The sequence below is a fragment of the Microchirus variegatus genome (assembly GCF_963457635.1).
Source record: "Microchirus variegatus genome assembly, chromosome: 4".
Lineage (NCBI taxonomy): Eukaryota > Metazoa > Chordata > Actinopteri > Pleuronectiformes > Soleidae > Microchirus > Microchirus variegatus.
The window spans coordinates 20,756,239-20,779,071 of record NC_139805.1 but is presented as its reverse complement, the minus strand read 5'-3'; the positions used below and the strand labels follow the sequence as shown (position 1 = coordinate 20,779,071).

The following is a 22,833-nucleotide window of genomic DNA, read 5'->3' as shown; positions in this document are numbered from 1 at the left end:
TTTTAAAAATGTGGTACCCTTATTCTTCATTGCTGGATGATAACCAGCTATTCAGGAATTCAGTTGTACAGAAGCAGCCAGTGGTTAGACAGCTGGGTACTGTTTTTATGACTTCTTCATTTCCTACCAGCTCTGGGTCACCTGCCCTTCAGCACTCTGATATGGTGCTGCATTTACATCCTCCGTCAAAATCTGTCTGCACAAACATCCAGCAGTACCTACACCCTTTGAGCAACAATATTCCATGTTATTTTTCCCGGTGCAATGTGGTTTCCTGGGGTGTAAAAAGAAAGATTCCATACTCTGATCAGATAGCAGACCACATAAGGGTACTTCAGAAGGTTTAAGTGGGCAAATCAAGCCAAAAAAAAAAACAGCATCAGGAGGACAGCATCATCTCCAGCAATTACTTGCTATTCAGGAGCCTGCGGTAAGCCTTTAGGTCATCTCCAAAAGATCTCCCCGTCGTAGCCATGACAATGTGTGTGTGCTGTTATTTTTTTGTGTGCAGACAAAAACCAGATCAAGAAAGAAGCCACATGGGACTTGTTTGCAATCTTTGCCCTGAGGAAACAATTAGCTCACCAGCTTGCCAGCTTTTTTCATGGGGTGAAGAGAGCTAGAGAGAGGCAGCGTAAGTGGGTTTATGTGTCCCTCACTAAACACCACTGGGTATCATTATGATACAGTGTCACATCTGGAGACGGGAGGGTTTTATGGGTGCATGTTGCAAGACAGACTGATTCTGTGCTTGCTCTGTCACAGTGTTTGTTATAGAAGTCGCACACTCATTTCTACCGCTTTACTCTCCACATGAGGGGGGCGCTGGTGCCAATCGCAGCTGACATAGGGCTTAAGGCGGGGTACACCTTGGACAGGTCGTCCTGGTGGTTATACACCGGATTGGATATAAAAAAAAAAACTAAGCACAAAAGCATCAACCCAATTGTTAATAGCTTAGTAACTTAACAGATGTAGAAATTACTGTATCGATCTTATCAGTATCCGTAGATACTCAAGTTTGTAATATCGGTATCCACATCCGCCAAGAAAAAAGACATCTCCAATATTCAATGAATTGATTCTATACATCTCATGCTATTTATTTATGAAGTCCTGACAATGACGCTTCCAAACTATTTCACATTTCTTCAGAACAAAATCCACCTACTCGTCCACCTACTACTCGTAGTAGAACTCTTCATACTCTCCGTTTAGATGGAAGGAACTCCAAACTGTCACATCCCTGTTAGACATTCTCTGATTTATTTGCAGGTTCTTGTCATCTTCTTTTCATAATCTGCTCTTTGTAATGTTTCTTTGTTTCTGTCATTTGGACTTTATAGTTGTTCCTTGTTTCATTGGCCTCCCTCTGAAAAGACATCCTGATCTTAATTAGATTGCCTCACTAAATAAAAATTAAATTAATAAATAATAATAATAATAAAAAAGGATGACTTGTGAAAAACTCAATTATTACCCATCCTTTGAAATGCTTGCTTGAGCTTCTCACAGGACACTGTCAATTGGCTCTCTTTCCCCATAGCATATGAGCATAATCTGGTATAATAATCACTAATGATAGAACCTTGCAAAGCTTTCTAACCCAGACTCTTGTTCCCTGTTTTATTTTCCAGGTCTGATGGAAATCCGATCTGTCAGTGTGGGAGTTGTTGCTATCAAATCTGTCAGCACTGGGCTGTACTTAGCCATGTCCAAGAAAGGCACACTCTTTGGATCGGTACGTATGCAAGCTGGCAACATTGTTTCTGGAGGTCAAAGATGGGAAAGATGGTGGTATACAGTATAGTATACATGCAAATTCTACGGAATCCTATATATGAGAGTCCAGAGGAAGGTCAGAGTTACTATCAAACATTGCAGTACACCTGGACCATGGTTGATGATACCTGTAGCTTGAATAGGCTTGTTCCACTGTCAAAATAGATAGAACACAGTAACGAAACCCAACCGGCAATGACAAAGAGCCAGCTGGCCTCTTTTAAGAGGGCTCTTTTAAGAGTGTGCGTGTCATCTGCCAATTGTTGCTTTGCACAGCAAAGCTTTCAATAGTAATCACCTCTCTTTGTTAAAATCACACACACCACACATCAGACCTGCAGATATGTGGTGTCTAGCTCATGTATTTACATCTCGGGGAAAAAAAGGGAGAAATCAGAGACAAGCGATCAGTCAGCCAGCAGCGATAAGACAAGTTCCTCCGACAAGGTAACACAGACGATGTGACATAAATAGACCTGACGACCCACGCCTTTAAAAACTCTGAAACCTCAAATAAAAACAGAAAGGTCAGGTGATGCACGGTAGCTCCGTATAATCCTGATGCTATCACAGAGAGCTCAGAGAGGGCCTCACTATGGTGGCAGGATAATGATCTGAAGTTAAGGCAGCATCTCTTGTGGTTGTATTGTTGTTGCATTTGAGAAACGAAAGAGACATTTCACCACACGCACACACAGAAGCAGCTATTCTTCTGAGGACACTGCATTGACTTCCACTCATTTGGAGAGCCCAAAAAAGAGAGAGATTTTTACTCCTACCAATATTTAAATGATAGTTTAAGGACTTGCATATAATATGTCTACATTTTCTGTTATGGAAAATCTAACCCAACATTCATAAGAGCTTATTGTCACCATAGACATTAAAGGGATAGTTCAAGTTTTGTATAAGTGTGATTGTATGAGGTTTTGACACATAATCACTGCCTCACTCTCACTGATGATATAGATATTAGGGACATAGAGACAAATATCTATGTCTGCTTATGTTCCCCTTGCTTTCTTGCTGTTATACAGTCTTTTCTGTCTTGCAAACCTCTTACTCTCTCGCACCAAAGTCCATAGAGAAAATCAGTATTTTTATCTCATTATTACTGCCTTGGTTGAAGTTTGGAGGCAGCAGTGATGTAAAATTGTTGGTAACACTTTAGATTAAGGAACACATTATTCACCATTAACTAGGTGCTTACTAACATGCATATAAGTAGCATACTAGCCCTTTATTAGTAAATATTAAGCACAGGTGGAAAGTAACAAAATACATTTACTCAAGTTACTGTATTGACTACTTTTGTTGTGTATTTTGTATTTTTTAAGTACAATTTAAAATCAGGATTGTGTTTTTTACTCGAGTACGTATTGACTCAAGTATATTTATGAATCCTATCAGTTACTGAGTAAAAATAAAAATTCAGCACAATGAAGACCTACAGGGGGAAAATATACACCAGAACCAGACGAATGATGATGTGATTAGCACCAGCACTGGCACGTGAACATAGAGAGTGCGCGCCAAAAGTGGTGCAATATCCTGTGTCGCGCCGTGCGCGTGAGCTCCAAAATAGTTTTGGATTTCTGACCCCTTGTCATATTTCTACAACCCTCACACCCCACGCAAAGTAACTTAGTAACTTTTACTTAAAGTACATTTCAAATGAACTACTTTTTACTTCTACTTGAGTACATTTTCAGATGACTACTTTTACTTCTACTTGAGTAATATTTCATCAGAGTACTGGTAAAGTACTTGCGTACAATATTTTAGTACTTTTTCCACCTCTGATATTAAGCATGTATTAACACCTTATGTAGGAAAAGTCTTAATTCATAACGTCATATAGAGGTAGAATAAGTTTATGTAGACTAATGTGTGAATACTAGTATAGCTACTATGCTACTTATATGTTAGTAAGCACCTAGTTAGTGGTGAATATGTGTTTCTTAAATTGTTTTCTCACATGTCAGTGATGGCAGCCATGTTATAAGTGAGAGTGAGTGTACAAGTCCCATTCCAGGTCATGGAAAAGGCAGCACGCTCTTGACATTGTACTTAGCAAAGTCAGTTTTGAGAGAGCATTAATCCCACACACAACCAAACTTCGAAAAAACAATCCTGAACTATCTCTTCAATGCATTTATACCTCATGGAAGCTGGCCAGTTTACTCATCTGTAATCACCTCCTTAACCTCACGCTTGTCTTTCTGACCACAGGTGAAGTACAACCCCAGCTGTAAGTTCAAGGAGCGCATTGAGGAGAACGGCTACAACACATACGCCTCCCTCAGGTGGAAACATGGCGGCAGACAAATGTTTGTTTCACTGAATGGACGTGGGAAGCCGCGGCGAGGACACAAGGCTCGGCGAAGACACCCATCCACTCATTTCCTGCCTATGCTCCCATCCTAGCTTTCCAGTGATCCAAACTCTGACCGGCCAACTGGTTGGTTCACCTGACTCCTCATTCTAGTATTGATTGGAACGTGATCTTTCTCTTTTTTTTTGGTATCCTATCCTGTCACAAAAATGTACATTTGTTGAACTCTGTAACATGTGTAGCGTTAGTATAATATGTATGTTTAAGTTATTTTCACCATTTTTCTAATGATGTTCTGCAATACAGTCCAATAGACCTATGGTAGAATTACACTTTCTTCAAGAATCTGTCTGGTTACAGTACGTGTTCATCTGTGTGTCTGAGGTGCATGTAAAGTAGTGTTCGATGACTTTTAAGAGACTGAAAGAAGACTGAAAACGGACAGCACGGCTTGGAAACAAAATGTGGCCACTAGTTTGTTATTTACAGCGTTTCATATGTTCTACTAACTAACATGGGATGTATCTAGCACACTAAGATAATGGGGCACACACCTATTGGAGGTAGTTTGTGATCTGAGGTCTTTTTGCTTTGCTTAAAAGTGATATTTGTCATTGTTCCTCTTCTGCTGTACATGGTTTGATGCTGGGTACGGACGGCGGTGACTGTTTATATACATCGTCAGACAAAGGCAACTTACTCAAGGCAGACTGGATGCCATATTTTAAAAGTTTAACATGGGCTGGCTAAATATTATGTGGAAGAGAAGGATAAAACAGTAAACAGAGCTTTTTAATGCTGTAGACAGAAGACTTAACTGGTAGATTGGTGATTAAACAGCATTTAACATTGGCTATGCAGCATTAGCAAAAGCATTCATAACTCTCTTTATAATAATAATAATAATCATCGCAAAAAGTGCATTTACCAAACCACAATAAACTAATTTCAAGTTCAATTCAAAATGCCAATATTTATTGACTTACAAGTGTCTCATATGCGGTACGTGTTAATTAACAGAAGCACAGTTTAATATGCTGCATGGTACATTATGTATAGCATTATGCACATTTATACATATGTGACACCACAGAAACTAAGCTAACTATTGGGATTACGTGTGTATGTGCATGCCTGGATTAGAAAACGCCTAACGCCCCAACAGCTCACAACTAAGAGATTAGGAATCCGTAACTCTGATTTTTCTGTCTCACATCTGTTGTCCAATAATGAATATGTGTATTTCAGTGTATTATAACGGAGGTACCCTCCGTTATAATACAACATAATAATACAACACAGAAGCAAAAAAACATATTAATTTGTGGTTATTACATGTCGCCTCTCTGTCAACGCTTGCTAACATTTTCTCAACAGCAAACCTGTTGCTAATAGAGCATTTAATATATTTAAAACATTTTGTACTCTTTAACTGTTTCAGGTTGATGTTTATTGTTGTTGTTGACTTTATTTTGTGTTGGATTGTAGTCCTACTGCATAACGTCCATATTCAGCTCCTTTTTGTATGGTATTACTACTGGATATTGGCACATGTGTGACTCATTTATCATAAACTAACTGGTCGCTAATCTCTTGAAATAATTTCAGCAAAGTAAAAAAAAATCATTTTAACGTGCCTTGGTTCATGCTGAGTTTGGTAAACTTCAATAAAAGATGTGGATAAATCAAACGCCATGGCTCAATGATGTGCAGAATTATGAATAAAAATGGGATTTTTAATCTCGTCATGTGCCTGACACTGACTGTTTAATAAGTGCTGGTAACATCTCTATCAGAGCCCTGCGACATCAGAGCCCCTTCTTCACCGCGATCATGACAAGACTCACAGAGGGAGAGCCGTTGATGTGCAGGACCTCCCTGTGCCTGCTGAAAGGTCTGCGGTTATGAACTATGAACAACTGAGCATCGAGGTCATTTACACACAGACGAGCCCTCCAGTGGCACAGGAGGCCACTCGGTCCTTTCAGTGAACAGAAAGGAGAGTCGTGGATGAATAGTAGCTGTTAGGGGTGAATAAAGGCCAACCTTTCAGTCTGTCATAATGTGAGATTACTGTGACGGGGTACATGTCTGGTCAGAATGGCATGAAGTCACACTGTAGTTCACTTCCAAAAGTCTGGGTGAGGTACAAAAAAAAAAAGAAAAGAAAATCAGTATGGGGGGTCTGGCAATACTGTTGCCATGCAAATGTCTTTGTCCTCAGCCATGTAGTCTTTGAAGGGCTGCTACAATGACTTAGTAGTCGTTGTATTTTTGTATTTGAATTTCAAAATACAGTTTAAAGGCTATTTAAAGGAAGATATAGACGTTCTTGGAAATACACATTTAAAATAAAAGAAGATCATTGCAGATGACTGTTGGCCAGCTTCCCCACGAAGAGTGTAAACGGGGGGGGTTTAGATGATGCTAAACCAGCAATTTAGCATCATCTAAAGTTCCAAACTCATTGTTATTATTTACTTTAACCAGTACAGAGACTGAAGTATAAACATCATCAGTTGCAAGGCCAGCGGAGATGACATTACAGGGAGAAACGAGGAAGCAAAATGTAAAACAAATGTATTTTTTTCATACTTCGGTTTTTTTGTGGGGTGAGCTGAGAAAACAAGATCATTGACCTTGCTGCATCCTCTTGTTTCCTGTCTTTGTGCTGAGCTAAGGTAACTGCTTTATACTGGAGTATACCTTAGATTTCTTTACCGAATGAACCGGCTACTGTGGTGTTTCTTTTTCCGTGTATCACAAATGCATCACAAATCACAAATGCACCGGAGAGAAAACACATACTGGAACTCAACGACGTTACAGTCATTACTATTTTGCATCTTCAGCACTGAGTAAATGATTTTAAAGGTCTAATAAAGTGCAATAAACCGTATGGAAATGTAAGATTCTCTAAAAACTTTCATGGATAACATCTATGCTATATTTTTAAAGGGGACATATTATGCAAAAACAACTTTTTAATCATTTAAATCCTTATATCTGGGACTCTGGAGGTCCTATCAGTCGGCAGAAAGTGTGAAAAAAGATGACTCACTCATGTTTTTGTGGTCCTCCTCAGTCTAAGTACAGGAGATAAAACACGCGACGTTGACTTCCGCGCTCAATGGGACGTCACAATGCGCTGGAATTGTTGTCTCGCGGAGCTCTGCTTTGCCTGTGAAACAAATAAATGTAAAAGTGAGAGTGCTGGCGAGGGAAACGGTATCTGAAATCCGGAAGTCCGCGAAAAGTTCTATTCTTGGCTCCACAGTGCAGCACAGAGTTCTACACAAACTTCCAGCCTCAGAGGAGTTATCTGTCCAGTGGATACATGTTATATATGACAGCAATGTGCCTGCTAGAGCCTGCAAATGATCACTTTTCCAAATGCTAACTGCTGTTAGCTCCCAGTAGCCTCTGTAGCTGATGTCATTTCCTGTCCCTTAAGTTTCGTTTTACTGTTTTTTAAAGTGGACTTTTAAGGTGGACCTAAAGAGATACTACTAAACACTGTTTTGGCAGGGTGATTGAACTGCTGTGGTGCTTCATTCTTATGGTATTTTGACCAAAGCATGTCACAGACATGTTCATTAGGACATCAGGGAACTAAGAGAAATAGGGTATAATATGACCCCTTTAACACAATAAAGCATAGTGCATTTAATTTTGACAGGCACTGTACATGTAGGATCAATGTCCAAGACTCAGCAGAAATACAGCATAATCCGGTTTTCTGCCAGTTCTCTTGATCGACTCGCCGCTCCGTCAGTGTGTCTTCCAGCTCTTCTCTGCACTTCTCCTCTTTTAACCATTCAAGAATCTTTCCTTTCTTCTTGGCCTGAGGGTGCGACTGGCTGCTGGTGCCAGCTCCAAGGACACCAAATGGGAGCTGTAATTATCATTGCTCTACCACTGTCCTGTCAGCGTGCTTGCCAGAAAAACAATGGGGACCCCTTGGAAGTCCTGATCAAAAGCTTTGGACCTTTGATCAAAAAAAAATCCTAAACAATGTGCAAATCAACGAGGAATGTCACAAACAGAACCCAGGAGGATGGAAATGACAGTCACCCAGAAGACATCATCGGCTCTTCCTTTGCTAATACGTGTTGATGTTGAGGAGACAGGTGTTTGGGCTGTGTTTGATCTGATCCACGTTGAGCAGAAGACAGTGAGTCATGCAGTGATGCTCGTGTTTGTCAGATAGCACCTGCAGGGCTCTATGGCAGGTCATTATCAGTGTAACAAGCTGATTTTAACAGAAATGTCTGCACTCTAAAAGCACTCTCCATTAAATACACGTCTTGGATAGAGGTATTCTACATGACAAAAAAAATGGTATTTACAGAGAAGGTTACTGTGAATGCTTTGAAATTCATTTGCAGCTGAGTGACAGAAAAAAATGTAATAATAGGAACCCATTTTGAGGGCTTTAGCCAAAATCTACAGGGGCACAAGTCATGCTGCTTCAGCGACAACAAACCATAGCCTCTGGAACCTTTGAAACCCTGTGTGGTCATTTTCTCTCAGAGTGACTGAAAAGAACTGTGGTGGGTGGGAAAGATAAAAAAAAACAAAAAAAAAAACGAACCCCTCGCCACTCATAATACCAATCTTATGTATGTAGATGAAAATGGGAGGGATGGGAGGGGTTTGGGGGGTGGCGGTCAGACTAAGGCACAAGTTTAAAGAATTGCCATTACAGCTCCTGAGACTAATTGTGGCTGTTGTGTGTCTCTCGGTGGCCTAGGGGGCTCTGGAGTGGCCCTGTATGCTCTTACTCAGTGGGGTTTTCAAACCGAGTGGCCCTGAAAGAGAACAGGACCACCGTAGATCAATGGCAAACCTTTCCCTCTTTCACAGGCCCTCGCTAATCCTTCTCATTTGTCTGCCATTTGTTGAGGCACATTCACAGTTCTCTGAATTTAGGATTAGGCCTTGTTTTGTTACAAAAACAGCCCAAGTTATAATGCTGAATAGACGGACTAAAGGGTGGATGATGGAAGAGTTTGCGTGCGAGTTTGTGTGCGCATATGTGAGTGTGTGTGTGCGTATTGGGTATATATATATGACCGAATTAACGCGAATACAGTAGGGAAGTTATTCACTGTTTTGTCTTCAGCCTCATTTTGGTGATTTGGGGATTTTTGCTAAGGATTTGTTGCAGCTTTAATTCACAAAGGCTGTATTGAGATTTCCAGGCTGTGACTCATATATATATATATTTTCCATTAATTTGACAGATTTTTTTGTCTTTCAGGGCTTTGTGGAAACAGAAAAACAATCTTCAAATCTGATTTTCAAATCAGATTTGACCAAGGCCAGATATATATCCAATTTTCAGCCATGTGACTTGAGTGAAAAACTGTCGTATTAAAGTCCATGTGGCTTTTTGCTTCTAAGTATTCACAGTGTTGAAGTAATTGACCAAAGCCAAATAACAATGGAGGAGAGTTCAGTACTCAAAGGCCAAATTCTACCCATGTATTTGCTGTGATTGCTTCCATTGTGTCCTACAAATATGACATGTTCTGTTATTGTTGACAAATCTGACTTGTAAATGATTAGAATCGAGCAATTTGACCGGTAATGTGAATGAAGTCCAAGTAACACAGATAAAAAAAAAAACTACATCATCCTTGTAGACAGTTAGAAGTTAAAGCCAGTCACAGAGTTCATAGTCCTTTGGAAAAGATATCTTAAAAACATGAACAAAGCGATTAATCACAGTCAAAATTCCTGCAAAGAAATATAATTTTGTTGAAGTTACAATCATTTCCCTTTGAAGTCCGGAGTTTGCCTCCATTGTGCTCTGTCTGAAGCAGAGACAGTGCTCTGACAGCCTTGGCAGCCTGTAGCACAGCCATCAGTCTGTGGCCTTCTCATCACTGAGTGGATTAGTGTTCAAGTCTGAAGCCACTTACTCAACATTGGACGAGGCCGCTGAGTGGCACATGCGCCCCTAAAGCTCTGCCATGCCACGGCGCAGGTATGTGGTGCAGACCGGCCAAACCCCCAAGTCAGGCATTCTCAGGATGCCTGCAGCAGTGCCAGACACCAGGGGATGAAGTGAAGAGATGGATGGAAGGGTGGCTGGATGTATACGAACGGATAAGACTAAGAGTTAGGAAAGTAGATGAGCGTGCGTCTAACGTGTTCGAGTGATTACAAGGTGTTATGTGTTCTTGGATCTTCCCAATGAGGTCACCAAGCAACCAGTAAGTACTTGAGATTGATGTTCCTATGTTCCCCACTTTGTATGTGACAGGGGAACATAGGACCCTTTTTTTGAAAAAGGGTAGGGTTAGGGTTAGAGAAAGGGTCCTATGTTCCCCGGTCGCATACAAAGCGGGGAACATAGGACCCGGGGAACATAGGACCCGGGGAACATAGGACCCGGGGAACATAGGACCCGGGGAACATAGGACCCGGGGAACATAGGTACAGTCCCCCGTGGACAGGTCACCAGGCCATTGCAGGGTCAACACAACCAGATACAAACAACCATTTTCTCTCACATTCACACTTACAGTCAATTTAGAGTGTCCAATTAACCTTTGCATGTTTTTGGACTATGGGAGGAAACCAGATAACCCAGAGAAAACTCATGCACACAAGGGGCGAACATGCAGACTCCATGCAGAAAGGTCATATGGGCCTTACTAACGGGAGTAACCTCCATCAAGGAACTGCATTTTAGCTTCAGTTACTGTGTGAGAAACTGTTTTCTACAAAGATAATATTGCCTGGTTACAGCTATCACATGACTCTCCAGCCATCAAAATATAGGAAAATATTAAAGCACAGAAAAGATAACGATAAGTAAAATCTAAAACACATAAGATCACAGAAAAGGTGGTGGCATTCCCCCCAGGCCACAGACCCTCTCCTCTTAGGGTATATAATTTGGTCAGCTGAAGCAGGCCAGTCACATGTTGGCCATCATCCCAGTCAACATCATAAGGTTGTCTTTGGCCGTCGGTGACCAGAAAAGACCAAAGTCGGTGCTGCTACTTCATGCAAAGTGTGAGCCGTGCCAAAGCCTTTCCACCCTGCCCTTCAAGCCCTGCTGAGTGTGAAGTAATTCTTCATGCCAGTGAAACAAGACAGACTCTGTTTTGTCATGAATCATGCATGGCGATGTTTCTTCAACGCTTGCAGTTGCTTCTCAGTTCAAAGATTAACAGGTGCCTGTTCTTCCTTAACATACAGTGCCCGTCAAAAAAGATCGCTCTTGATACAGAGCAGGTGAGACGGTTTTATTGGATTAAAAACCAGTGGCTTGTATCAGACAACGAGCATGACATGCAAATGTCAGGTCCACTCGGTCAGGGTCATTCATCATGCTGGAAAACAACCATGACAACTTAAGGGTACAGTATGTAGGACTGAGCAACAGCTATTGGTGAGGTTGCATATTGCAGCTAAATAGGAGGAGAATGTGTTTAATTTTTAAATTATCTGAAGATTAGTTAGCTAAACTGTTTGAAAACAGAATTTTGAGTTGGGACAAGTTTGTCTAACAAAATAATATTAGTTGATGGAACTTTTTAAAAGCTCGAGATCTTTTATTTTCAAAACTTGATTGCAGTAAGGTGCCTTGAAATGTTGAGTTTTCTCAACTTTTTCTTTTTACAGTGTACATAGATATTCTATTAATACACTGTAAAAAATAAAACTCAATTTCCAAGCAACTTGCTGCAATCCATTTTTGAGTTTACAGACCAACAAATGATGAAGTTTTTAAAACTCAAAATTCAACATGTTTTTTTATTATTATTATTTTTTTTTTTTTAAATGTACATTATCTGAGCAAGATTAGTTAGCCAAACTGTTTGAAAAGAGAATTTTGAGTTGGCACAGCTCTAACTTACAAGATTGTCAAACAAAATAATATTACTTGATGGAACTTTTTTTTTTTTTTTTTTTTTTTAACTCAAGATCTTTTGTTGGGCTGTAAACTCAAAAAATGATTGCATCAAGTTGCCTTAAAATGTAGACTTCTTTTTTTTTTACAGTGAATTATTTGAGAGAGGTGAAGGAGTTGACTCCTGCTCCTGTCTGCTCTTAACTCATAATTCCCTCTCGTGGGACAACAAAGGTGTGAGAATTAAGGTATCAGCTGCATGTTGTCAAACTAACCTACTGTTTCAACGTCTTTTGTGACAGCTTTTTTGAAAGACACCACACAGATTAAGGTGCATTAGGTACTGTATATAAGGCCAGTAACAACAAATGCACACATTCAAACTATTCAAAACACACCCAAAGGTTTTTCTCCTCTAAGACCTTATTACTAAACTCCATCCTAAGAGTCAAACCAGAGTAAACAGTTGTACTGTAAATACTGAGAGGACAGAAAGATGAATCTCAATTGTATATTGATACATACAGTACATTAAATATAAATGACCACTAATACACCTTGCCAGACTCGGTGGCGACAGAATTAAAAAGCTTGATTTGTTTAGACTCCAGAAGGTCTGCACTGTTCTGTTTCTTTAAGCTCCAAGTTTGTTGTTTGCTGTTGTTGTCAGACTCCATATCAAACTTTAAATATTAAACTTATCTATTTTTTTTTAATCTAAGAATTATAACACAACTGAAAAGTAATATTTCTATTGTAGAATTTCAGTCTACATCAGGATGTTTTCTTTTCACACTCTAATTTATTCATTATTATACAGGCACACACACACACACACACCATGCTTTAAAGCAGGGATCTCAAACTGAAATGACCTGTGTGCCACTGAGTGTCTCGTCTGGTCAGTAGGGAGTCGGTCAAGTGAAAAAGAAGCCCAACTTTTTTTTATTAAAGTTGGATTAGATTGGAAAATTTAAAAAACAAATGTGTAACAACATTAAATATACAATATTTAGTTTACAAAAAAATGCAAAATGATGTAAAATAAATCTATTAATAATAATAATAATTAAAAAAAACATACAGAAATTACTCATGATGACTTGATAGCATTTGGAGGGCCACCTGAAATCAATCGAAGGGCCGAATGTGGCCCGCGGGCCGCAAGTTTGTAACCACTGCCATAAAGACTGCTTTAAAGACTGTTTTTTAAACATTAATGCTGACATTGTCATTTATGCACTTGTATTGTACAGTTTATTCACTATTTATAGTGTTATGTGTATTTATTTGAACTATTTAGTGTTATGTGTATTAATTTGAACTATTTGTCGTAATCTGTGTATTCATTTTAACTATTTATAGTGTTCTGTGTATTTATATGAAATATTCATAGTGTTATGTGTAATCATTTTAACTATTTGTCGTATTCTGTGTATTTATTTAAACTATGTATAGTGTGTCTTTGTATGCATAATGACAATAAAGAATCTACTAATACAGGAAAAAGTTAACATGACAGATATTCAAATATTACGGTTAAACCCTGGCTCAGTCAAACAAAAACGGTTTTCAGCCGGTTCATGTTCTTCAGCACACATTAAGTGAGATACAGCAGAATAACAATCCAAACAGACAGATGAAGAAGAAAGTAAGTAAGCAAATTAGCACAAACAAAATACACAGACACTACAACAAAGAAGTGCCTCTGCTTTGCTAAGAACAAGGGACTTTGTTTGAGTGTGTAACAGAAGGCAGAGGCAGCTGAGCAGTTTTCATTAGATGGCTCAATTTGTGACTTCACATGCGACTTCTATTGATAGAGAAGCGACGCCCTCTGATGGTCAAACATAGAACAACTTTAAATGTATTCAGTGATCTCTGGTCCTCTCTGCTGGATATCACATGGAACTGACCAAAGTAACAGCAACAGCTGGGCTGTCAGTGCAATATGGCATTTCATATGGAATTAATACAATTGGCATTGATTTGACATTACAAAATAAATGAATAACAACATTACACATCCCGTACTGACATATTCCTCTGTGGTCAATAAACTGACAGCCTGAGTCAAGATTCTCCACAGGCTGCTTGTTGTCGGTGATTATAGCGACAGCATTATAGTGTCATATCTGCCACTGTGACACTCAAGTCAAATTTGTAACTGTGGTTTTTGTTACTCATCTGGTGCAATGGCATCATAACAAAAGTCAACTGCAGCCCTAAATGTAATTTCTAAAGAAATTATTTTAAGCTTTCATTTCATCTTGCTGAAATTGACTAACTATGCTCACTGGTTACTTTATATGGTGCATCATGCTGGTTCCAGAACGCCTTAGCCTTCACAGCTACCTTAGTCATTTGTGCCTTTAATTCAAAAAAGTGCAGGAAACAGTCCTCAGACATGTCGGTTCATACAGACATCATAGCATCTGGTGGTTGCGGCAGATTAACCAGTTGATAAAACTGCTCCACTTGTTCAAAAAGGCAGTTTGGGGTGATATTCTCTGGTTTTCTCCCACAGTCCTAAAACATGCAGATTTAGGGATTAGGCAAATTGGACACTCTAAATCAGGGGTTCTCAAAGTTTTGATACCTGAGGGCCACTTTAAGAACCCAACATTGGACTGAGGGCCGCCAAAGGATAAAAAGAAAAAAAACCAGAAAGAAATCCCATTTGTAATAATTTTAATGACCAGATTGCAGTTCTACAGTTAAAACTTATTGGTCTGTATCCAGTAATGTCCAATAAACATTTAACAAGCTATTAACTGTAATTCATTGTGGGCCGCCACAAATGTTTCTGCGGGCCGCCATTGGCTAGTAGGCCACACTTTGAGAACCAATGGTCTAAATTGACCATAGGTGTGAATGTGAGAGTGGATGGTTGTTTGTCTGGTGACCTGTCCAGCTGGCACCAGCATCCCCTGTGGAGGAAGCGGTAGAAGATGGATGGATATGGTGGGTTTTCCTGACGAAAGTAGCCATTAGAAGATGCTACTCTGTGACTATAAAGACACAAACATGTTCCGCAACTATTCTCCGGCAGACTGTGACATTTAAATGATGCTCTCTCTGTTGGTACAAAACACGACAGGACAATATCCCCCACCCTATTAAAACCAACAACACCAGCATAAACCATTGATATAAGTAAGGTAGGGTGGATCCATGCTTTAATGTTGTCTATGTCTCTTTAACTCTGACTCTACTGTTTCATTATTGCATTATTGCAACCAGTTCACGTTTGCAGTCTTCTATCGTCTTACTGTGGTGAGCCTGTGTGAAGTATATCATCAATTTCCTGTTCTTAGTCGACTGCTGTGCCTTAAAAGATGGTCTCCTGCGTATCTCGGTTGTAACAAATGATTGTCTGAGTTACTGTTGCCTGTATATGATCTCAAATTAGTATTTTCTTTTCACTATAAATTTGAAGCTCAGTTGATATTTTCTCTTTTTCCTGACCATCCTCTGTGAGAGACGGTTGCACGTGAAAATCCCAGTAGATCAACAGTGAATAATTGCCTATAGATAATCTAAAATGACTAATGACCATTAAGGCACCAGAAAAATAAGCCACATAATAACTCTATGAAAATGGTGCAACTCATACCTCTACTTATCACATACATACGCCCTAACACATGATGCACGGATGCAGAGAAGCTGCAGATACAGAAGCCAAGATGAAGTGAACCAAAACCACAGGGTCACGTACGAAGCACACTAACCCTGTATAAAAAGGGTGACTTGACACCCTCAAGATGACAGGTGGGGTCTGCTCGTCTGCTAGCAGCACAATGCGTGGCTTACACATTTCTCTGCTTTTTCTCCTGACATGTTTCAGTCAAGAAGGTAAGATCACGAAATACAATTACTACTCATTACAAACACACACATTGCCTACATCGTATCGTCCTTTGTTGACTTTATTTTGACAGCACTGGCGAGTGAGATCATACGTGGTAAACAAGTGCCGGACAACTTAATGCTGTACATGGCCTCAGTGCAGGAGCAGGATCGTCATATATGTGGAGGGTTCCTGGTCAGTGAAGACTTTGTGCTCACGGCTGCACACTGCAACGAACAGTGAGTTCTTCAGTTCATCAAGGAATCTTTGATTCATTTTTACATGTTATGAATCTACTGAAGAAACAACTACTGACAACATTTCAATCGTCACTCCTTCAGCAAGCCAACAAGTGTTGTTCTCGGGACCCACAATCTCAAGAAGGTTCGGAATGGCAAAGAGAGATATGCTGTCAAGAAGAGATGCATGCACCCACGTTATGTGAACGCATCAACTGGTAACGACATCATGCTTCTCAAAGTAAGTCCATCATAATATCACAGCAGCTTCATTTTCAATTGTGATGACTGGTATGGAAAGTTTTCTTCTTTCACCTTTTTAACATGTCACATTGTGTTTCCAAAGCTGTCTAAGAAGCCTCGTCTGAGCAACAAAATACAACTGATTCCACTTCCAAAGGCCAACAATAAAGTAAAGGATAAAGCAAAGTGTCGTGTAGCTGGATGGGGCTTAACGGAAACAGGTAAAACTGTTGATGTGCTGCAAGCGGTGGAGGTGCCTTTCATTGACCTGAAAGTCTGTTCCAAAGAATGGAAAAAAATTCAATTCAATCTCCCTGCCAATGTCATGTGCGCAGGTGGATATGGAACAAAATATGGATTCTGTCAGGTATGATTTCAGGTCATGTCGAGGCTCATTGTTGTCTAGTCTTAAATAACGAATCAACAAACAAGGATCCTTCTTGTTGCTCCTCACAGGGTGACTCCGGAGGACCTCTGGTGTGCGGCGGTGCAGCAGTTGGTGTCGTGTCTTTCAACATGAGGAAAAACTGCGACTACCCAAATGTGCCCAACGTCTACACAGACGTATCAAAATATCTGCCGTGGATCAAAGAAATCCTCCAAAAAAAGAAATGTTAAGTTAGCACGTTGTGGCATACTTTGCTGATGTTGAAGATGTGTGTTTAAAGAAAAACATGTACTTTATGTGGAATGTACAATAAAAAGCTTTATTTCAAATGCTGTTTTGAATTATGTTAGTTTCCAAGTTTGTTTGAAGGCCCATATTCCATATTGTAGAAATTGACTTCCACTCACCAATGAGTAAAGTGTGTTTTGTTAACTTTAATAGACAGATGATAATGTTTGTTTAAAGCTGCGGTCTCAAACTCGAATGACCTGAGGGCCGCATGGGCTTCAAGAGTCTAACTGTATCAGAAAAAACAACTCTATGAGCAACATTTTACATCATTTCAAAATAAAGGTGTTTGTTTTGACACATATTGATATGATTCACAAAAAAATATGGCATGCGTGCCGCAAGTTTGAGACCTCTGTTTTAAAACCCTTTCATCGTCAGTTGAAGAAAAGTTAAAAGCAATTTATTTTCAAGCCTGTCCACATAAAAACACCCATATAATAATGTTTGACAGTTATATGAAAGGGACTTGGAAAGAAAAAAAAGTAGAAGCACGGGTTTCATAACTGCGACTATGAGTACACCGATGCTCTAATGTGAAACTGTGGTCTCTGTGGTTTGTAAGTTCTGAGTTGCAAACTTTGTGAAGTGGGACAATGTTCTTTGTTGTAGGAACTAAAAAAAAAAGAAAAAAAAAGATAAGTATCTCATGCGGCTTATTTGATTCTTTACACAAGGAACGGACTGGGTTCAGAAAAGTTTTGAAAAATAATAAGAATGGCGGTAAAAAACACAACAGCACTCCTGCTGTTCCAGTTTTATTCTGGGTCAGTGTTTGGACTGGGCAACAGAGTGTGTAAAATTCAACTTTGACAATAAAAATGAGTGGTGAAGGCTGAAAGACAGATACAAGAGAATCACATCACTTCACCTTGCTCCATAATCAGATCACTGAAGACAAGGAATATGACACACAGTGACAGGAGCCATGTTTACTGTGTAGTCAAGGCACAGCTTTACATGATGCTGAGAGCACTGTCACTTTCTAGTGTATAAATATGTATATATATATATATATATATATATATATATATATATATATATATATATAAAAAGAAAAAATATAGAATTGTATCATAGTTCTACAATGTGTCACACTACCTCCACCATCTTCTGCCTACTGCCTCTACACCAGTGCATTATCCTGTGCAATAGTTATAATAAGTATTAGTATTCTTTACTGAGTCTGCTCATTGACAATACACTGTATTTATTTATGCATCTACCTGCTACGTGCAATATATATATATATAATATATATATAATATATATGCATTATATACATATTTGCAATATGTATATAATGTCCGTAACTTTTTTCTTGTACATAATGCACATAGCCTTTAGCCTATAGCTCTTTTTTCTGTTTTACATTACTTTGACCCTTGCTTTCCCCGATGAGGGATAAACAAAGCTTACCTTATCTCATTTTGTATTCCCTTGCTCTTTGGAGGAAGGGAATGCAAAGATAAAACTTGCAATCGACACATCCTCAACATGTAGCTGACCTTTCACATGAAGACATGTGGAGGGTCTGGTCTGGAACACCGACACGTACACATGAGGTTGGAAACTGTGGCTTTCACAGTTCACCGTGTTTCTCATGCAGTTCAGAGAAATGTTCGAATGGGTTATGTGGAGTAGATTCTCAGCAAAGGGTCTTTAAAAAAAAACAAATATATGCAGACCCTGATAGATAGATAGATAGATAGATAGATAGATAGATAGATAGATAGATAGATAGATAGATAGATAGATAGATAGATAGATAGATAGATAGATAGATAGATAGATAGATAGATAGATAGATAGATAGGTGTGTGTGTGTGTGTGTGTGTGTGTGTGTGTGTGTGTGTGTGTGTGTGTGTGTGTGTGTGTGTGTGTGTGTGTGTGTGTGTGTGTGTGTATGTTGTGAAACGTTACATGACATAAGAAACCACACATTTTCTTAACAACTACTCTTTTCCTTTAAGTGAAGTAACCAGAGAATAAAGGTGGAAAGGTAAGTAATTCTTCTAACATTGAGCAATGATTTAAATCTGAACAATAACAACAATCTTTGTAATCGTAACCCATTCTAACAATGTGGTCTTTCATTTGTCTAAAATGTTGACTTTTACGCCACCAGTGGACATGATTCTATAGGGGACACATGGTAGCATTATGTGAACTTCCTGTCTGCATGTCTAAAGCTGCTGCAGCCTTGACCACAACCGTCCTGTGCATCTTTAAGGAAACTCTGTTTTGCAAATAAACCACAGCTTTTGTAATCACAACAGCAACTTCACAAAAAAGCATGTTGGGAAATTCACTGAAGCAACAAAGACCACAAAATAAGCAAGATTTGTGTTGTTTTTTTTTCTCTCTGAGAAATTATATAGCCAAAAAGTGGAAACTATAGAGTTGAGTAGAGACCATGGCAGTCATTGTCGCACTCCTCCTGCTCTCAGTTCTAAATAGTAAGTGATACTGTATGATAGAAACCATGAAGCAAACAACCACTATCTTCTTTCTATACATAGTAAACATGGAATTAAATTATGATGTATTTTGTATTTCAGGAGCCGATGCTACTCACATCATTGGTGGCAGAGATGCTGCCCCACACTCACGACCCTACATGGCCTCGCTGCAATTTCGAGGTCGCCATAACTGTGGGGGAGTTCTGGTGAGAGCAGACTTTGTACTCACAGCAGCACACTGTGAGATACGGAGGTAAGAAATCAATCAAAGTATTTGATTTGCTGTCGTTTTCTCTTATTTCTTGGCAGTCCTTGGGATTTGAAATCATTTTAAAAGCCGATAAAAAAAAGATTTACATTTTTTCCAACAACATACTGGCAATGTTTTGGGGAGATGAGATTCTCGCAGCTATGTACTTCCTTTCATGTAAGACTAAAAGTTAACTGACAGAAACCAAGGACAATCCATCATGAAAGTATGCTTTTACAAGTTACAATAATCCAATCTAATCCACAATCCAATGTTGAAGATGATTTCTGGAGTTTGCATGTTCTCCCCGTGTGTGCGTGGGTTATCTCCGGGTTCTCCGGCTTCCTCCCACAGTCCAAAAACATGCAATATGGGGATTAGGTGAATTGGTCTCTAAATTGACCGTTGTGAGAGTGTGAGTGAATGGGTGTTTGTCTCTATATGTGGCCCTGCGATGGACTGGCGAACTGTCCAGGGTGTACCCCGCCTATCGCCCAATGTCAGCTGAGATAGGCACAGCAACCCCTGCGACCCTCTGGTGGAGGATAAAGCGGTAGATAATGGATGGATGGATGGATGGATGGAAGATGATTTCTACCAAGAGTGAGTCAAGACTTGCAGCTTTAATAACATATCTAATGCCCAGTATTCATTCACCTGTGATTTCTAGACCGTACACTGTTGTGCTCGGAGCTGACTCCCTCTCAGGTAATGAGTCTACAAAGCAGGAATTCCGATCCGTCCGATCCATTCCACACCCCAACTATGATGACCACGCGAATGACATCATGCTCCTACAGGTGATGATGCTTTAAACTTTTGTCTATGTCAGATTGTAAGTTTCCAGTGTTTTAATGGATCTAGCATCCCCCCCAAAAATGTGGGAATTCACAATATCTGTATTCATAAAGATTACTCTACATGCTTTAGCTCAACGGCAGTGCTGAACTGACAGACGCAGTGCAGGTGATCTCTCTGAAAAGTGCCAGGTTGAACACAGCGAGTCGCTGCATCACAGCAGGCTGGGGTGACATAGGCGATAACAACACCTTACCACTGACACTCCAGGAAGTCAATGTAACCACTCTGCCTCAGCGAATGTGTCGTAGGAGATGGAGAAGAGTCCCCATCACGAGATCGATGGTTTGTGGTGTTGGGTCGAGGGTCTTTCAAGGTTTCTGCTCGGTAAGACAATATACTAACTGGACTCTCAATAATAGGTATATAAAAAGGTACCTTCTTTTAAGTTTCTCTTGTATTGCAGGGGGATTCAGGTGGTCCTTTGGTGTGTGATGGAGCTGCAGCAGGTGTTGTCTCCTTCTCTGGCCGGCGATGTGGAGACCCCAGGACGCCGGATGTCTACACACGTGTTTCAAGCTTCAGGGAATGGATTGAAAGTGTGATGAATAGCACGAGTATAATATCTGTTTGACAATGCAATGCTGTGACTGGTGAGATTAAAAGACAATGGCACCATTTATGTTGTCAGGAGTCAGGAGAAACTCTTGTTATTATAAAGTTATTCAAAAAATGTTTTTGATTGAATAAAAAAAAACTTTAAATAAAAATGCTGTGCAAACACACAAAGACATTATTTCTTCAGTCAGCTTTGTGTTAATGTAGTAAGTAATAATTATGCCATATATCTGATAGGTGGAAACTTTATTGTGTGTTCTTCTGATGTAATGAACTGTGCATTAGTGTGTCTGATATAGCCAGGCAGAGGGTATTTCTGGCCTGGACACTAAGAGTCATTTTAAAGTTATTATGAAGCAACAGGTGAATATGACTTGTCCTTAAAGGTGCATTATGTAATAAATCTAAAGCAACTGGCCATAAGATCCTCCTAATATGTCACAGACACTCATATAACATAGTAAACTCTCCAACAACAACAGTACAGCCAAAATATTTGCATTAAAAAAAATATTTTGCAGACTGTTTTGAAATCATGTTTTGGCATGTGACGCCACCTACCGCCGTCTACCAATCATTGCAGTCAGTGAGCAACCACGGGTTGCCAGTTACATCAGAACACGAAACCTAAAAGACCTTGGTATTTTGAATTTGAATGTAGTAACTGTTTACCTTTAAAGCCTGTGTCACTAACAAGTTTGTTTTCATAACCCATCATGGTACTCATGTAAGCCTCTACATGTACAACTGGTTTTGTACATTAAGTAATTAATAAATAAACAGCCAAAATATGCTCATTCAAGTTTTGAATGTAAGGTGTAATTTGTTCTGCACCAGTATTTTTTTTGTTGAGATCTTGAAATTAAAGTTATTAAATGTTGTCTTTGATATAAATGTTTAAAACACATAAACATAATAATCACAGTTGATGAGGCGTGAGGATACTATTGCTATCACCCTGATCCCCCACTTGAGGGTGCCAAAGCTCCACGGGGGTGTCCAAACCCTTTTTAAAAGATGATATATATAAACAATATATATTGGTGTTTTGATAATTTTTCTGAAGAAAAACATTTCTTTTCAAAACATTGTGAGAGTAAAGGCATGTGCAGATGTGAACACCTTGTATTTCCAGGAAAGCCAACTTTCCTGGACGCTTGGTGTGTGGATGACACTGAAATTGAATATATTCACACTTTCTGCAGGTATTAAAGGTCCAATGTGTTAGAATTAGTGACATCTACTGGTGAGACTGCAGATTTTAACAAGCACTCAAAGGACACCACTCACCTCTTTCTCTTCCACACTTCGTCACGGGACGACGGTGCCTTTGTTTACCAGAGAAGAGATGAAACTTCCTCTTGAAAAACGCACCCTCTGACTGGTTTGTCCATCCGGCCTGCTGTAGAAACATGGTGGCACAAGATGGCTGCCTCCGCAAAGCAAGGCCCTTAGGGTGACAAATATATACAGGTATAATATTATATTTCAGCCGAAAAACCATCTTAAATGTTACACACTGGACCTTTATATTTGGAATTGAGAGGCTTTATTGTTATTTTATAATTTTTTAATAAAAATTGTTCAAATCAAGATTATTCCCTCTTTTTGTTGTCTGCAGACAATCTTACATGATAGTTACCTCAGGAAACTGTTTGGAAACGATTTCGTCTGCCCCTTTAAGAGACATTTTAGGCATCTTGCGTC

The 22,833-nt window shown here is 39.4% G+C and overlaps 3 protein-coding genes across 3 annotated transcripts in view; all 3 read left to right on the top strand.

Annotated features, from left to right (window-relative positions):
- The window catches only part of fgf22 (fibroblast growth factor 22), a gene marked incomplete at both ends in the record, with an annotated part of 29,033 nt that extends 24,824 nt beyond the window's left edge, over nt 1-4,209 (top strand). The window contains 2 exons of the mRNA XM_083888685.1: nt 1,638-1,741; nt 4,015-4,209. Coding sequence (XP_083744811.1) covers nt 1,638-1,741; nt 4,015-4,209 — 299 coding nt within the window. The remainder of the gene's footprint in view (nt 1-1,637; nt 1,742-4,014) is intronic.
- An 11,754-nt stretch (nt 4,210-15,963) lies between these two features.
- Nucleotides 15,964-16,940, top strand: LOC310926124 (granzyme-like protein 1; the record flags this gene model as incomplete). Its single annotated transcript, XM_083888225.1, has 4 exons — nt 15,964-16,079; nt 16,182-16,320; nt 16,426-16,689; nt 16,779-16,940. The coding sequence occupies exons 1-4, from the start codon at nt 15,979-15,981 to the stop codon at nt 16,938-16,940; spliced, it is 666 nt and encodes a 221-aa protein (XP_083744351.1). The 5' UTR covers nt 15,964-15,978.
- A 2,474-nt stretch (nt 16,941-19,414) lies between these two features.
- Nucleotides 19,415-21,142, top strand: LOC310926123 (serine protease 57-like; the record flags this gene model as incomplete). Its single annotated transcript, XM_083888224.1, has 5 exons — nt 19,415-19,457; nt 19,560-19,713; nt 20,381-20,510; nt 20,641-20,895; nt 20,975-21,142. 5 exons carry the CDS (start codon nt 19,415-19,417, stop codon nt 21,140-21,142), a joined length of 750 nt encoding a protein of 249 aa, XP_083744350.1.
- Between the last annotated feature and the right edge of the window lie 1,691 nt (nt 21,143-22,833).